Here is a 17,244-nt window from a genome sequence, read left to right as displayed (position 1 = left end):
GCCCCGCCCCGCCGGCGCGGCGGGGTGAGAGGTCGCGTTATGTAAGTGGCGGCGCAGCGCGCGGCTCCATTTTGTGGCCCCCCGTTATCCGCCCTCCCCCCCTGCCGCGCGGCGGCCAATCAAACCGCACCCCGCCCCCCCCAGCCCCGCGGTCGCCAATCAGAGTGCGTCCCGGCCCCCGCCCCTCCTCGCGCCCATCCGGGTACCGCGGCGGGGCCGCCCGCCGGGCTTTGTCCTCCGCGCCTGGCGCGGGGCATTGTGGGGGTTTGTGTGGCGGCTGCCGCCTCCCTCTCCGGAAGCCCCGGGCCGGGCCCGCCGGCGCGGCCTTTCACCGTCTCCTCGGTGCCCCCTTGGCGCCGGGTCTCTCCGCTGTGCGGGGAAGTGGAGCGGCGGCTCTGGCGGGCCGGCCTCCGGGGCGGGTGAGGAGGAGGAGGCGGGAACCGCGGCCTGGGGACTGTAGGGTAGTGGGGAGGGAGGCCCAGCCACGCCGTGGGTGCTGCTTCTGGGATTGGAGGGAAGACAAAAATTCGAGAGTTGTGGAGTGGGTTTTGTGAGTTTATGTGGTTTTTTTTTTCTTTATAAGAAATGTTGTCTGGGGAGTTTTGTGGCATGAACGTTTACCGGGGATTGGAGGGGCAGCAGCTCGAGCACTGCCTGCCTAAAGCAGTCAGAGCAGAAGCTGTGACCTCATACTTCTTTCCCAGGGATTGTGAAAGCGGATTTGTGTTTAATGTGCAAATGTGTTCCAGGGATCCTGAGTTTCTGCTGTTCATGGCCCTGAGGACTAGGTCTGCTTTTTACAGCCCTGTTGTGGCTGCTTCGGGATGAGAAGCAGCAGCCCTGGCAAACCGCTTAGAATCATAGAATCCCAGAATGGTTTGGGTTGGAAGGGAGGTTAAAGATATCTTGTTCCAACCCCTGCCATGGGCAGGGATGCCTTCCACTAGACCAAGTTGCACCAAGTCCCATTCAGCCTTGCCTTGGATACTTCCATGGATGGGTCAGCCACAGCTTTTCTGGGCAACCTGTGCCAAGGCCTCACCATTCTCACAAGGAAGAATTTTTCCCAATACCCAGTCTAACCGTGCCCTGTGTCAGGCAGATGGATGCTCAGATTCCCCCCTGCATGGGGAGGGCTGTTTATGCTGGGTGATTTGACCCAAGGGGATGTATGAACGGGACCAGTTATGCTTTGGAACAACAAAATTAATGGTGTTATTCGTTTCCCTAGCAGATAGGAGAGTAACTGGATCTCGCACAATATTCTCTAGATTGTAGATGTAATCATCAGATTATTATTGTGTGTTTACCAGATTGCTTTATGGGAATGAGGATCCCATCATTTCTGCTGGTGAAGTATTAAAAGCAATTAACTTCCCTGGGTGCACACTCATTTGAGGTGTTGTGTAATCTTGAGAAGAAGTTTGTGCTGTGAGTATCCCTGGAACACACCAGTTGCATAACGGAGCACAGAGCACAGTGTCTGCTGGAGTCAAAAATCCACTGTATTTTCCATAGCATTGTAAACAGGCAGGAAAGAATGGTAATGCTGTAACGTAAGTGTCCACTCATGCTGTTGGTGGTGGTGGTAGTAGTAGTAGTAGTAGTATTTTGCTGCAATGGAACATGTTCCCAGTGAAGTTATGCCCCATCCCTGGAAGTGTCCAAGGCTAGGCTGGACAGGGCTTGGAGCAAACTGGTGTAGTGACAGGGGATGGAACAAGATGATCTTTAAAGTCCCTTCCAACACAACCCATCTCATACCATGATTCTGGGATTCTGTTTAGTACCCAGATAACAGATAGAACAGATATTTAGTGCCATAAATCCATCAGTGAGTGTAAGAATGGTTGTTGAGGATTCCCGTTACCCCTGTAAGGTGCTGTAGGAGTAGCTTGAAAGCACAGTTAGCTCACAGCCAGTGAAACAGGTTCTTGTGGTACTTCACATAGAGCTTGGCTTCATTCCATGTCATTTTGTCAGAAATTAGAGTATCTGAGCTGAAATTCTACGTGGTGTATGTCTGCCTCTCTGGGCTGCAGGGCAAAGGGGGCAGGAGAAGGAAAACTGGAGTAATGAACTGAGGGAGAATTTGGGGAGCAGTATAATTTGAGAAGAGCATGCTCAGCTGAAAGGCAGTGTTGAGTGAATATGGCCCCTCTGCAGCTCCAACACTGTGGGGACACATCAGGGGTCTGACCCTGGGGAGTGGCAGGCACAGGGCTAGTCCTTGGGCAGGAAACAGCCTTCGGAGAGCTGGAGGGAGGGCAGGGACTTGAGGGAGGCAGGACCAAAGGGAGGGATGGAAGGGTGAGCTGCCTGTCCCTGCACATCCACCATGGAGCCATGTGCCTGTTCCTCCTTGGCAAACCATTGGGATCTGAGGTATGGCAACCTTCCAGTGTCGGTGCAGGACTGGTGAAGGTCTGGTGTCCCCCAGTCATTTTTCAGGCTGGGAAATTGTGTGTAATTCCTGGCACAGGTTAAACATACACTGACCAGAGAGCTTTTCATTGACCCTGCAGCTGCTGAGGCACCCAAAGGTTAGGTTTCTCTTCATGGGCAGTACCTGCCCGTCACAGCGGCTTCTCAGCCTCAAGACCTCTGAGTTACTCCAGGATGATTTTCCAAGGCTGTTGCATACTGTCTCCCAGTGCCCAGGAGATGGCAGTCCTGCATTTGGACAGTGTGTGCAGCTGTTCTCCAGATGCACCAGAGATTGGCTGAAGAGGAAAATCCCATCATGGGCTGCTTGTTTGGCCCTGCTGGGGAGGGAAATGGCCACGTTTGCAGGGTCTGGTGGTCTGTCCTGTTCTGGGAGATACTAAAGCTGGAGTGGTGAGCTGTGAGAACAGTATCTGCTCAGCAGGCAGGTGTTCCTGGGTGCGTATTGATGGCGCAAACTCCAGCAATGGGTTGGTGTCACTGTCAAGGAGTTATCACCACAGAGGACCTGGAGATGCAAGGTCCATGCAGCTTCAGCTCCTCCAGGTGTGAAGGCTTTAATCACAGCCAGGTGAAAAGGTCTTTGTGAGGATGGAGGCCACTGTCATGAAACCTTACCACTGGCTGCCTCTTCCGAGCCATGGCTGGTGCCTTTAGCATTCCAGAAGGGAGGGCATGATGGAAATCACCGTTGGACCCCCTGCTCCTCACTTACAGCCGTCAACTGCTCTTTTCCTTCCCCTCCCATCCTCCCTTGCCTTCACCAGCCTCCCCAAGTCATCATTGTCCTGCCTGGGGCTCTCTGGCCTCTTCCCGGCCCAGCTCAGGGGCTGTGCCCTGTCTCCGTCTCCCATCCCACACTCATTTGCCTTTGGTCTTTTGGAGGTAATGTACTCAGTGGGCACATTTTTCTGCTTGAAGAAGGAACAGTGGAGCTGAGGAAGGGGCACAGCTCCTGGAAGGGTGCTTGGAGCCATCTGCAATACTCAGCCCTTCACAGAGGTCACTGGAGATAATCAGCAAGAACTTGGGATCTAAATCTGGGTTACTGCAAACTTGGCTGTGCCATTACAGAGCAGGAGGCACTTAGAATGGCTTTCACTCTTGGGATGATTGGGAAACGATCTGTTTGCTAAGCAAAATGTCCAACCCATCAAGGAAATCCATTGTTAAACCCATCTCAGGTGTCTCTCCACAAGGCATAAACAAACACATCAGTCAATGTCACCTCCTTGAGCACAAGCTGATGTACCTCAGCTCCCAGGTGTCCGTCTGGGGCTGCAGCTTCAAAGTTCTTCCCTTTACTGTTCTACTCAGAAGATGATCATCAGTGTTGGTGTTAGGAAAGTGGTGCTGCAGAGAGCACCTGCAGAGAGGCTTCAGGTCTTAGATATACTTTAACAGAGCTTCTAAATCTGGAGATAGCTGGGCCCAAAGAGATCCAACCAGAAAGACCATCTTAAATAAGAACATCCCTGGAGTGGGGAATCTTCTAGGGAAAGGTCTGACCTTAAAAGCAGGAAAGCAAACTTCTCGGGATTATTTTTAGTGTAGAAGCAGAGTCCCACAGTGAAAAGTGCTGTCACAATGCTCTGTTCAGCACTCCAAAAACTGATGGTTGTAGTCATGCTGTAAAGCCATAAACTTCTTTGGGGAATGAACCTCTTTTCTCTTTAAAACCACATAAGCAATTCTAAAAATGCCCCTCTTGAAATTCTGTTCCTTAGTATATGCTTTGTGATCTTTAACTTTGCAAATGCTTATGGTTGTATAAGGCTGAACTGAAGTTGTCAGTTATTTCTTGGTCACTTAAGGATGGAAAACTTTGTTGTTCTTCAAATGTTTGCAACCTTAAGAACTTCTTTCCAAGTACTTCTTTGTGGATAAAAAAAGACCTGTGCCTTTACATCACAGCTGCCAGATGCCATCTGAGTATGAACAAAGAGATAAACCCATGTACAGGCACACACCCGAGACCTTCCTCAGACTGGATGCTGTAGAAAAACCCTTTCAGCATGAAATATTTGCATTAGTTGGAGATTTAATTTGTTGTCTTGTGATGCTTTTGCAAACTTACAGACGAAAAGGTGGCCTGCTCTCCTGGCTGGACAGTCTTTCCTTTGATGCCTGGCTCTGGCTGAAGGCTGGTTAAGAAGAACTGGGACTTAAAAGAGCTGTTCTAAAGTTGAAAGGTGTACATAGAGGAAAAAGAGAAGCATTTGGACTCAGTTGAAATAACCTTCCACTTCTGTTAAACCCTGGTGGAGCTAAGGGGATTTATCTGAGCAAATGAATTGAATACAGGTAGGAGATGAAGCTGCGTCCCTGGGGATGTTCCCAGATTTTCCCTCTTCAGAGACAAGCAGATTTGCAAGTCTGGTACATGCGTGTTTAGAGAGCAAGACTGAGGAGTTGGTGACCCAGAGGAGTGAGGAGATGGTGAGTGGTGGGAGAGGTGACACATGGGTCTGTTCAGGCTGGCCATGCTGCTGGTCTGGCTCCTGCCCCGGCTTGCCTGGCCTGAGGGCACCTGAGGAAGTGCTGCATTGATGATTTTCTCAGCAGCTTCCGAACACACTTGGAGGTGTTTGACCTGGTGGTTTGCAGAGCCCTTCTCTGGGTCATTGACTCTCTCTCTACTTACACAGGAGGGAGTCAGTGTGCCCAATCTCTTGGCACAGCGTCCTGCTGATCTGTCAGCTGTTCTTGGGATCTTTGCTTGAAAACTGTTTCCTCATGTGTTCCTACACCTTAAAGCAATTTCTCAGTTTCCCCATCCTTCCCATGGCAATCCAGACTTCCCAGTTACCCCATGCTGCTCCTCTGGGCTAGTGAACCAGCAGAAGCCAACTCTGCCCCATGTGCTCCAAGGTCAGTTTGATCATAAATGTGACTTTGACCATGCGGGTCATAACATGCCTCTCCCCTCACCCGAGGTAGCTGCCAGGATCCAAAACCAGGGATTGCCCTCATCCCAATGCCTGCCAGACCACACAATGCTAGACTTCGTGCCAGCTGTCTGGGCATTGTGCTGGCAAGGGCCTTCATAAATAACACAGGACTTGGGAGCAGGACACAGCTGTGGGTGGGTGGCTGAGGCTGCCACCTGCTGTCCCCACTGATGCTCCCCAGAGGGGAGCTCCCGCAGGGCTTTGCATTTGGAGCTGCAAGCAGCCTATTGCCTTGTGTCTTTCAGAGAAAAAGGAGAGCTGATTAATGCTGGAGGATCTGGAAGAGCCACAGAGAGGGGACTTCTGGGAGGATTTAGTTAGCAGTGGCCCAGATACATCAAACCATCTTCTGCATAAAGCCATATCCCATTACTGCTCCCCTGTGCAGGACAGCTTACGGTACTTACCCTGTTAGAAGCCTGATGCTGCTTCGATATATTCCAAGGAGACTATGATAAAATTTCTGTTACTGTTTTCCCTAACTGATTTCAGTCAATCACTCCAGTGGAACTGGCTGCCTGCCCGGTGCTGAGGTGACATCGTGTCCCTGCCAGGCAGGCCCTGGTGGGGTGGGCAGAGCAGCACCTGAGGAGCTCTCAGGGGTGGGAAAACAACAGGCTTCCAGGGAATGTGCTCAAACATCCCCAGCATCACTGACCCTCTCCCAGTGAGGTAGTGAGCACTGTCCAGCTCCTGGCTCATAGGACACACAACAGGTGCAGATTCCATGGGACGCCTGTAGATGCTCTTTGCTGCGGGTGATGACATCCCCAGGTGACTCCAAGTCAGCTCTCCAGCTCCAGCCTGAAGTTAATCCAGATGCCGGATGGAATCTTGTTTCTTTCCAACATCAGTGAGCACTTGAACTGGACCAAAAGGCTCTAGCTTTACTCCATACCTGTGAGCCTGAAGCATGTTTTTGGGCTGGTGGTTTTGCTCGGGCAGTACATGGTCATCCCAGATGTAAATATACATCCTTATATATTCTCGGTCACAGTTTCACTATCAGAGACAGTAATGCCATCCCTGTTAGCACATTTTGGTAGCTCCTGAGTCAAGGGTTTGGGACTGGCACTGCAGCACAGGCAGCTGCACCAAGAGTGTGCAACAGCCAAACCCTATTCAGCAGCTCAACTCCAATCTTCCCAAATTCCTGGTAGGAAACGCTTGCAGTTGTGTGTCTTCAAGGGGAAATCCTGCCTTGGGTCAGACACAGCCACGGGGCATCCTCCCATCTGCTGGGAGCTCCTTTGTACCCATATGGGCAACAAGTAGGGTGCTGTGGGCACTTCTGGGCCTAGAGGTGGCCTTTGCATCTGACCAGACCACCTTTCCTTTGGTACCCAAGGATCCCTTTGGGAAAGGGTCCTCTCCCCTCTCTTTGCTGTCCCCTACATGGTAAGAAATTGCTCCGGCCTAAAACCAGGATTTTATTTTAGGCTGGGGAATGGGCAGGGAAGCTCCTTCACATGCGCTGTGTTTCTGTGACTGGGGAACTGGGAGAAGCCGGAGACGCCCATCCAAGGGCCCAATCCCACAGCTCTCCCTGCAGCACTCCATGCTGGCCAAGGGGAGACAGTGTCAAGCTGCGATTCCATCAGTTTTCCCTTTTTGGGGAAGCTTGGTGACCCCATCCTCCTGGCATGGGGTCCGGGTTGCTGCTGAAGAATTGCTTCAGGTTCCCCAGGCACCAGAGCCTCTCCTAGGCCACCCATCACTTCTTGCCACTGTGGGGCCATGGGGCTAGACCACGACACTGCTGAATTCCTCCTGAGGAAAGTTTAGAGAGGACCTGCAGGCTTTTCCCTGTGGTGTGGGAAACTGGAAGGGGCAGTAATTGCTGTCATTGGGGCTGTTTGAGACCTGCCAAGCCTGTAGCCACAGAAAAATTACTAGGACAGGGTAGGAAGAAAAGTCACTTTGCTGCCTAACACCTGGGAAGGTACTTCATGAGACGAGTAGCCTTGACCTCAAAATATTTCCAAGCTATGGGCAGAGGGAAGAAGATGCTGTTGTCGAGTGTTGCAGCACCACAAACCAAGTGCTGTTCTGCTGAACTGATGAGTCCTGGCATCCGCATTGCCGTGGGGCTTCACTCGCTGTGAGTGCGTATGAAAAACTCCCTGGCTTTAAAGGGTGTTAGAAGTACCTATTTGGAAGATGTCTCCAGGATGATGGGAAGACATCTGTGTCATCTCATTTTTTCCATCCTTGGGTTTGGAATAACAAGGATTCATCTGGAGAACTGGATTTTACAACTAATACTGGCAAACTCAAATGTCCTTGTGTCCCTGCAGTGACCTTGTGCTTTCTGTGCCAAGGGGTGACATCACAAACCTGGCCAGGTGCAGGTGGAGAACAATGATGTGCAGATGTTGATGACACCAGGAAGGTAAGTACCAAAGCTCATCACCATGCTTACATGGATATAAGGGAGAAAAAAGGATGGAGAACTTGGCTAACATTTTTCATTTAACTCCTGTTAAATCCGTCCTTGATCCACTTTGTCACACTCAATCTGGTGCTGACTCTGTCTTTCTAAAGTCGTGTTCAGACCTGCCTCTGCTCAAGCCTGTTCATGGTGTCTGTGTCCGCACACTGACAGCTCCTTGAAGCCTTTTTCTCCGAGGACTTGCAGGATTGGTGAATGGCTCCAACCAGTACTTGGGACAGATAGAGGTTTGGTACAGCAGCATGTGGGCAACGGTGTGTGATGACTCCTGGGACATGACGGATGCTTCTGTGGTGTGTAGGCAGCTTGGCTGGGGGAAACGCAGTATCAGCCCTGGGCAGCGTTTAGTTTGGGAGAGGATCTGGGACTCTCTGGCTGGACGACATTAACTGCAATGGGCTGGAGAGAGTCCTCAGTGAGTGCTCATTGCGGGCATGGGGAAGAGTGCAACTGTGGGCACGATGAGGACGCGGGCGTTTTATGCTCAGGTGAGGATGGGGTTTGCCTGATCTGTGCTCTTTGGGCAGGCAGGGCTTGGTGATGTCTTGGTCTTGCAGAGTCAGCCACAGGTCTGTCTGTGCCTTGGGCTTGTTCAATCCTCCTCTGTCCTGCCCCAGGCTGGCCCAGAGACTGCAGCAAGCTCCCTGCTGGCAGCCCCAGTGGCATCTACATCATCCAACCCACAGGACTGCCTCCCATCATGGTGTACTCTGAGATGAACGGGGCAGACAGGGCTGTTACCCAGAGGAACCATCAGAGCTCAGCAATCCTCTGGAATGAGTCTTGGAGCACCTACAAGTACAGCTTTGGGAACGGGCACACCGAGTTTGGCTGGGCACCAAGTACATCCACCAGATCACCAGGCAGAAGGTCTACCATCTGGGTCAGGTTTGCCATCTGGGATGCTTCAAATGACATGAAGTTCGCAGACTACAACCTGTTCAGCCTGGGTGATGAGTCCCAGGGCTACCAGCTGTGGCTGGGAGCGCACTCAGGGACAGCAGAGGATGCCATGGCCTCCAAGGGCACCACGACCATGCATGACAACATGAAGTTCTCTGCTAAAGATCGGGGTCAGGACACTTCTAGCGGGAACTGTGCCACCAGCTCCGGGGCAAATTAGCATAACTGACGAAAATCACCAACTAGGAGCGTAAGTGGTGAGGGAATTTCTTCCCAGTTCAACCCCTTTCCAAATCCCCCCCCACAGATGGGAACTAAACGTTGTTTATGAAAATGTGTCTCAAAGAGCTGGTCTCAACCTTGGTTCCCAGGAAGAACCAAGATAGGATAGGGGCCTTGGAATGTGTTTTGTCTTTCTGCCTATCAGGGTGGGGAAACGTACTGGGGCTAGCTAGGAACTGTGTAACTATACAACAATAGAACTAGAATATATATGTAAAGAATATAGAGAATATATAAAAGCAAAAATCATTCAGGCAACAGCAACATGCGGCCGGGAGTTTAGGACTGAAGGAGGCTGCGTCCTCCAAAACCTTGAGAGGGAAAACCCCGTGGGCATGTGCCCCAGTGGACTCTCTCCCTTTATTCAAATAAAGTTGCATAAAGTTGTCTCCTTTATGGACATTGGCTTTGCATAGCGTGATTTTCCGTACAGCATTGAGCAGGATGTTCTCACACCTGTTGTACCACCACTCCCTGTAGCTGCACCCCAACCTGGCTGTTCCCCAGTGCCCACACTCACCACCCTAGGAACTGGTCGCACATACTGGGCCCAGGCACCCACCACGGTGGGCAGGAGGACAAGGTCCTGGTGAAGCCAGGGTGCCCCAGCCTGGAACCCTGGGGAGGAAAGTGCCCATCACCATCAAGATCCCTGGGCAGCCCTCGGGATGCCTGAGCAGGAAAGGCAGAGCCAGGGCACAGTCAGGAGCAGGGGGCTCCCAGGGTAGTGGGAGCTGCAGCTTTGGGACAGCCTGTGCTTACATTTTCTCATGTTTCTCCTAAAAGTGGTTTGGGGGGGGTTTTTTTCTATAGGTCTAGAGGCAAAAGGATGTTTTTATGGGAAAGAAGTAAATCTGTGTAAGGACATCCAGAGCAAATAGTTCAAAGCCCTGCACTTGAGCTTGTTGTGTAAGACCTGGTGCTCCAGGTGCAGAAGATGCAGCTCACAGGAATGCAGGAAGCAGCCCAGCAGCAGCAGCAAACCGGAAAGAAATGGCAGGGTGGAAAGGAGTGGGATGGATGCTGGACGCATTCATCCGTTCCCACTCCCTTGGTCTCCACGGCTGTCCCCCAGCTTGGATTTCTGCTTGTATCCCCTGGAGCTGCAAGTCCTGCAGGAAAGGAGCCATGAGAAAGAGGAGGAGGACTCATCCATCACCACCGTGCTGCTGGCCAGTCCTGCTGCTCCCGTGTCCATGCTGGGCCCCTTCACTCCCAAGTCTGTCCCTACACACACCTCCTCTGTGTGAGCACATTGTCTCACATCGTTAATCATTGTGTGCCCATCTGGTGGCTTGTCTTTGCTCAAGATTATACTAAGAGGCCTCAAGATTTTATCTTGAGGAAAAATAAAGTAATCCAAATCTCCCAGCTGCGGGGCGTTTATCACCTGCAATTCATTTGACCTGCCCAGGAGTTAAAATCTTCCTGGAGATGTACCAACTGCTGCAGGTCAATAAAATCGCTGAAGGAGGGGGAAAGGCAAACAGATGGGCTGGAGCATGAACTGGAAGGAAGACTAGGGTCATCTGGAGATCAAAGAGAATAACACCTATGGGAAGTCGTTTGTCAAAAGTCCCCGGCTCCCGGCATGACACAACACCTCTGTGACAGCTGGATCTGTCTCAGCCTCCTCCCTGCAGAGCTGCCCAGACATCAGCTCCAGAGCTGGGCTCCAGACACAGATGCCTTGTGCTCTCCATCAGCAAAGGCTGGGGTTGAGGTCAACAACCTTTCCCAGGGGCCATCCCTAATCCCTAGATGCTTTGTGGCAGCTCTGAGCTCTCTGCCAGGATGTGTTATACAGTACCCCTTCCACAACAGTCTCAGGAGGGCTCTGCCAACCTGCTCTCCCCCATTGTGTGTGGGTGGGCATCACCCCAGCCCAGGTACTCTCTGAGAGAACATCTCCATTCTCTCGTGGCCAGTGCATCAGGCAGCAGCTATTGGGTCACATCTGTGCAAGGTGTTTTGGTAAATCCTCAGCACTGAGCCTCTGTCTCCTTCTTCCCTTCTGCTTTCAGTCCCCATTTTCATCCAGTGCTTGGGCGGCACCAGCAGGTCCTCCCCCCTGAGCTGCCGTCTGACCTCCAGCTCCTGCTGTGGTCCTGGTGGAACTGGGTGTCCATCACCAGCGCTGGGTGTCCATCTGGCTCCAGTGCACTCCCTGTGCTGGGAGATGATGGTTCCCTGGGCAGCAGGTCCCACAGTGAGGGCAGGGTAGGAGCAAGGGACAGATGCAGGTCACCATGTGGGGGGGGCTCAGTCTCTTCTTCTTCCTCCTTCCATAATTCAGCTCTCCTTATGACCTCCAGATACCCTGGCTGGGCTCGCACTTCCAAGACCATCCATGCCTTGTCACTGCTTCTTCAAGGGCCAGCAGTGTTTGGGGGGGGACCACCATGCGGTCCCAGCTGCAGGGACCTCCCTTATAGCTGTAGGATGAAGATGTCACTGAGGGGTAACAGCAGTCAGGGCCAACAGTTTGGGATGTCAGGCACAGCTTGGCACCTCGGCTTTGGGGGCCGCACTTGGTGCCCAGGTGAGTGCAGAGAGCCAGCCCTGCTCCTGTGTAGCATAGGGCGGGGGCTGCTGGAAGGGCTAGGGAGACCTTTCTCATCTGTTTTGAAATTGGGCTGCCGGAAATGTGTCTAAGACAAATGCTACAGTCCCAGGTTATATATGGCACTGGAAGCAGGGGTCAGGGCTGGGGACAAGGCCCTTTTGCTGCTCTCTGTGTGTGTGGAATCCCATGTGTAATGTCAGAGCACAGTTTCCCCTCGAGTGATGCACCAGGTGAGGTGGACAGACCTGGAGGGTGTCTAACAGAGATTTCTGGCCTGGCCAGGTGACAGAATGTCCCTACATGGCTTGGCTTCAAACCCCATAAGTATTAACAACCCCAAGAAAAACCCTTATCAGTAGCTTTTGTCGGTTTTGTGGAATTCTGTGTGAACATCAGCAGCTGAGAACTCTTATCACAGAAGCAGAACAGCTGGCACGTGAGAAAAGGTGTGTGGGGAAGGAGGCAAACAAACCATGAATTTCCAGGAATGGGCGAGTTCTGCTGTTTGGATTGACTATCTCACCTCACTGATAAACAGAGCTGGACTGCAGACACAGATACCTTGTGCCCTCCATCAGCAAAGGCTGGGGCAAAGGTCAACAACCTTTCCCAGGGGTCATTCCTGACCCCTGGATGCTTTGTGGCAGCTCTGAGCAAAAACCTGGTGGTCATGCAGTGCCCCTTCCCCTACACTGCCTGCCCTCATCCCCTATGTCCTGAGGGGGAGAAACAGGCTCAGGAGGGCTCTGCTTACCTGCTCACCTACTCTCCCCCATGGTATGTGTGTGTGGGCATCACCCCAGCCCGGATGCTTTCTGAGAGAGAGAAAGCCAGTGCATCAGGCAGCAGCTGCAGCTGTTGGGTCACATCTGTGCAGGGTGTTTTGGTAAATCCCCAGCACCAGGCTGGAGTCTCTTCTTTCTTTCCCTCTGCTTTCGGTCCCCATTTTCATCCAGTGCTTCAGTGGCACCAGCAGGTCCTCCCCCTGACCTGCTGGCTGACCCCAGGGGCCCCTCCCATGGCCCTGGTAGGACCGTTACCAGGAACTTTTCTTGGTTTTGTGGAATCCTGTTGTGGAATCCTGTTGTGAACCCCAGCAGCTATTTGCTAGGAACCCTTACCACAGAAACACGACAGATGGTGCATGAGAGGTACCTGCAGAGGACAAACAGACCATAAATTTCCAGGAATGGGTGAGTACCGCTATTTGATCAGCTGCTTCACCTCACCGATGAGCTCTATATAACATCAGGGTTGGCCATGCTGCCACCAGACCAGATCTACTCAGCTCCCCAACTCCAACAGAGACAGCATGGGTGAGTGTGGGATGGGATGGGATGGGATGGGGTGAATTTTGTGTGCAGCTGGGCATCCCTGCCTTTCTTTCCAAGGTCTTAGGTCCCTGTGCTTTGTTTATCCCTCTTGTACTAGCTCCTGAGTATCTTTATGTACCAGTGATACCCACAACCCAACACATCAGTTCTCCTCCAGAGGATTCACATTCCCGGATTCACTGTGTATCTTCTTTCTCCAGCTGCTCGTCACTACAGTCCTCTGTTCTTCACCTCCATGCTGGCCCTTGTATCCCCGCTTCTTGCTCTCCACATCGAAAACCTGGAAAGATTGAAAGCAGATTTGGATGAAATCATTAATATCCATTCTGATGGGCCTCTTCCTGGTATGTGTTTTCTGTCTTGCATCCCTAAACTTTGTTCATCCAAACATCAGGAGCCCTCTCCTCTGCACAGAAAGGGAGGTGTGGAAAATACTCTTGTGGAAATAAAAGGATCCTGATCAAATCTTCCTCTAATTTAATATCTTAACCAAACATCACCAGATTTGGTAATTCAACCTTCTTTGTTATTGACAAGATTGCATGTGGCAGCTTTTTCTAGACAGACTGTTTCTCTTCCTTTATCTATTCTCTTCCCACATATATTTGTATAGTCCATTCACAGGCCTGAAACTTCAGAGAGACTTTGTATAAGTGACTAACCAGAATGCTTTCTGAAGCTTGCACATGGCTAAACAGTCCCAAAACCTCATCAAACCACTGATGGAGGTCACAATTCCAGAAGCTCTCAGGGAACTATTCTTACTGAGATGGGTGCTGGGATTTCTCTTAAACAGAGAATTGTTCTCTCATAGCTGTGAGCTCCTTTGATGCCTTTTCTTGGTCTTAAAATCAAGAGTCATACATGGTTAGAATGGGAAAAGGGATTTTATCTTGGTATTTATTTTAAGGATGTGCATTGAAATGCACCCTGCTGAATACCCCTTAAAAGATCGGGTATAACATTATAAGTGTTACTAATTAGCATATCTATTAAAGATTCCCTAATGAGAGGCTCAAGTGAGCCCCCGTCCCCAAGGACCCTTTCCCTGGATGGTTCTATTTTAGTTTACAGTATGTGTTCTGGAGAGCACCTTGGGGTCTGGGGCACACTGATCCCTAGCTACAAAGCTTCTAAAATGTTGAGTCTCTCAGCTTGACAAACAAGTCCAAGAATGTAGGGAAAAAGCACTGGGAATACAGAAATTGTAAAAAGGTATAACAGGGGTATAAAAGAAAAGGGAAAAATCTTCATGGCATCACCTTCACACTCTGAAGGTTTCTGGAGCTCTTTATGGATTGAATGAACATATGAATCCTTCATCACTGAAAAGCAGGTTCAACAGCAACAGCTCTCAGCAGTCTGATCTCGGTCTGAGAGCACCCATGGTCTATATCCTCCTGATCCTTCTCTCTCTGGTACATCCTTGTACTCATCACTACCACCCTGAGCAACTTGTTCTAGTGGAGGATGTCCCTGCTTATAGCAGGGGGATTGGGCTAGGTGGTCTTTTAAAGGTCCCTTCCAACCTAAATCATTCACGATTCTGTGGTTCTACTCAGGTATGCCGTCTGCTCCTTGCTGAGAGGAGCAAATATGCAGCTGCTTGATGGCTGCAGAATTCCTGTTCCTAGTCTCTGATCCTTTTGAAGATTTTCCAACCAAAAACTATCACACAGAAAGAAAAATGAGCCAAGTGTCATCATTGAAATGTCCTACAAAAAACTCAGTGCTGGAAATAATAGCCTGTGAGGGCTGGACTTACCTCTGTGCTGTGGCACAGGGCTGCTCTTCTCATTCCTTGTTTTCTTGATGCAGATGAAGCTGGAGGGATCATCCAGCAGAACCAGGCAGCTGACCCTCGGCAGGCACAGAGCCACAGAAGTAAGTACCCACATCCCCCAGGGAACAGGGAGGGGTGTAGGGAATGAGGGCAGAGTGGTGGCAGGTTGGCTATCAGCCTGGGGAGCAGCCAGCCCAGCGCCTCAGCAGAACTCCATGTGCTACTCCAAACATGAAGGCCACTGAATGAGGGTGGGGTCAGTTTGAACATGGGAAAGAAATGTCAGACAATGAGGGTGGTGAGGATCTGGCACAGGTTGCCCAGAGAAGCTGTGGCTGCCCCATCCCAGGAAGTGTCCAAGGCCAGGTTGGACAGGGCTTGGAGCAACCTGGTCTAGTGGAAGGTGTCCCTGCCCGTGGCAGGGGGGTGGAACAAGATGGGCTTTAAGATTACTTCCAAGCCAACCCATTCTGGGATTCTGTGATCTCAGAGGACTCTGCGGCCGTTACTCACAAGCCACAAGTCCACAGAGGATATCCCTTCCGAGCAAAGCTGGGCTTTCACAGCCATCCACAGGGTCCAATGCTAAGGGAATGAGATTTCCTCCTTCCTGACCCCAGGGATGCAGTGGATGCCAGGTTGCAGGGACAGCAGACTGGAGTGTTGTGCCTGTTGGTCCTCCAACATTCTCTCATGTCCCAGGTTGGCCCAAGGACTGCAGCGAGCTCCCTGCCAGCAGCTCCAGTGGCATCTACATCATCCAGCCCACAGGAATGCAAACCATCGTGGTCTACTGTGAAATGAGCAGAGAGAATGGAGGCTGGACCGTCATCCAGAGGAACCACAGAGATACACCAGTCAGCTGGGACGAGTCCTGGAGCACCTACAAACACGGCTTTGGGAATGTGCACACTGAGTTCTGGCTGGGCACTGAGTACATCCACCAGATCACCAGGCAGAAGGTCTACCAGGTCAGGTTTGCCATCTGGGATGCTTCAAATAACATGAAGTTCGCAGACTACAACCTGTTCAGCCTGGGTGATGAGTCCCAGGGCTACCAGCTGAGGCTGGGAGCGCACTCGGGGACAGCAGAGGATGCCATGGCCTCCAAGGGCACCACGACCATGCACGACAACATGAAGTTCTCTGCTAAAGATCGGGATCAGGACACTTCTAGCGGGAACTGTGCCACCAGCTCCGGGGGTGGGTGGTGGTACTCGGCGTGTTATTCTGTGCGTCTGAACTTCAAAGGGGGCATGACATGGGGCAGCCTGTGCCAGGGGAACTGCAGAGCCTCGGCCATCCTCATCAAACCCACCACCTACTGCTAGTTGCATTTTCATTTCTTTGCTGTCCAACCTGGGGCTAATTCTCGCTCTCTAAAGAATTCAAACAAAGCAAAACCAAACCGGGTATGTCATGGGAATGTGCATGGGGGTCTTTGCAGAGGTTGGTCATATGTAGCTACTGAAGAAAATAAGGCATTTTCCACTTTTTCTTCCTCCTGTAGATTTCCCCTACTTCTCAGCTGTGCCTGTGTCCTCTAGTTCAGAGTCAGATCATTTAAATTACATTAATAATAGAAACAGTCTCTTGGAAACTCACAAGTTTCCAGATCAGTACTGGGCTTCACATAACATGTGAAATGGTCAACCCAGTAGATTTCTGTGGCTTTGTAAGTTAAATTACATCCTTAATTTCAGGAAAACTACCTAATTTTTGCTGAAGATCTTGCTAAGATACTAAAGTGCACAGTCAACCTCTCACTCTGAACCTCCTGCATGTAAGGCTTAATAGATGTGAAATAGTCAAATAAATTGGTATTCAAAGAACTGTCTGAATTGTGAAAGTCTATTTCAGACCTTTGAAGTGCTCGAAGAGGTTAATGCATTAGAGGGTTTACACCACTGCAGCTCAGCTTTTCCCTGAGCCAGGGCCATGATTACTTCCCAGAGTCAGTGCTGGTAGAACAGTTGGACTTGATGATCTTAGAGGGCTTTTCCAACCCTCATGATTCTATGATACATCCTCATCTTTGAAGGCAGAACCCTTCAGCAGATGCCACCCATTCCAGCTTCCAACCTCCACGGTATTTATGTACTAAAATTGCCTCCAGTGGCATGTGAGTCCTGGAGTGCCTTTGGCTCAGGGAGATGAGAGCTGTTTCCTCATCAATACAGAGGCATGAGCTAGCAAATAAAAATCATTGAAAACAATTCTTCTATTACTTTGTCATGCTTGTGTGCAATTTTTTATACCATGGTTTTACTGCATGTCTGCCTTGAAACATGGGATTTCTCTCCTGCCTCCTACTGCCTCCTGCCCCTCTGCAGTGAGTCATGAGGTGTGTGACAGGAGGAATAGGCATCTGTCAGCTCAGAACGGAGACTAAACCCAGTGTAGGAGACAATAACCTAAATAAAATGTTCTTGGCTCTCAAACTTGGGAATTTCTTGTTGCATTTAGAAAACATTTGGGTTTTTTTCTTGGCTAACACTCTTGCCTTGAGGATACACATGGACATGTAT

At 50.8% G+C, this 17,244-nt stretch overlaps 2 protein-coding genes across 7 annotated transcripts; both read left to right on the top strand.

Annotated features, from left to right (window-relative positions):
• Nucleotides 1–229: 229 nt before the first annotated feature.
• LOC121663498 (fibrinogen-like protein 1-like protein) lies at nucleotides 230–16,940 on the top strand. 6 transcript variants are annotated; one of them, XM_042025811.1, is made up of 6 exons: nucleotides 230–419; nucleotides 7,694–7,788; nucleotides 12,787–12,915; nucleotides 13,134–13,277; nucleotides 14,752–14,817; nucleotides 15,419–16,940. In XM_042025811.1, exons 3-6 carry the CDS (start codon nucleotides 12,912–12,914, stop codon nucleotides 16,045–16,047), a joined length of 843 nt encoding a protein of 280 aa, XP_041881745.1. In that variant the 5' UTR covers nucleotides 230–419; nucleotides 7,694–7,788; nucleotides 12,787–12,911; the 3' UTR covers nucleotides 16,048–16,940. The 6 variants fall into 6 exon arrangements, with proteins under 6 accessions (XP_041881745.1, XP_041881747.1, XP_041881746.1 ...); XM_042025813.1 differs by having other exon boundaries at nucleotides 230–550; XM_042025812.1 differs by having other exon boundaries at nucleotides 230–2,385.
• Nucleotides 8,283–12,768, top strand: LOC121663839 (fibrinogen-like protein 1-like protein). The gene is given in 4 exon segments (XM_042026576.1): nucleotides 8,283–8,336; nucleotides 8,390–8,672; nucleotides 8,675–8,730; nucleotides 8,732–12,768. Coding segments are annotated over 4 exon segments (633 nt in total). The 3' UTR covers nucleotides 8,972–12,768.
• Nucleotides 16,941–17,244: the final 304 nt, after the last annotated feature.

This window comes from Corvus kubaryi, unplaced genomic scaffold (genome assembly GCF_017639235.1).
Source record: "Corvus kubaryi isolate FWS band 111438036 unplaced genomic scaffold, C.kubaryi_AGA036_p1.0 37284, whole genome shotgun sequence".
In the NCBI taxonomy this organism is placed as follows: domain Eukaryota; kingdom Metazoa; phylum Chordata; class Aves; order Passeriformes; family Corvidae; genus Corvus; species Corvus kubaryi.
Note: the sequence above shows the minus strand (reverse complement) of the source record. Positions and strands in the feature narration are given on the sequence as shown.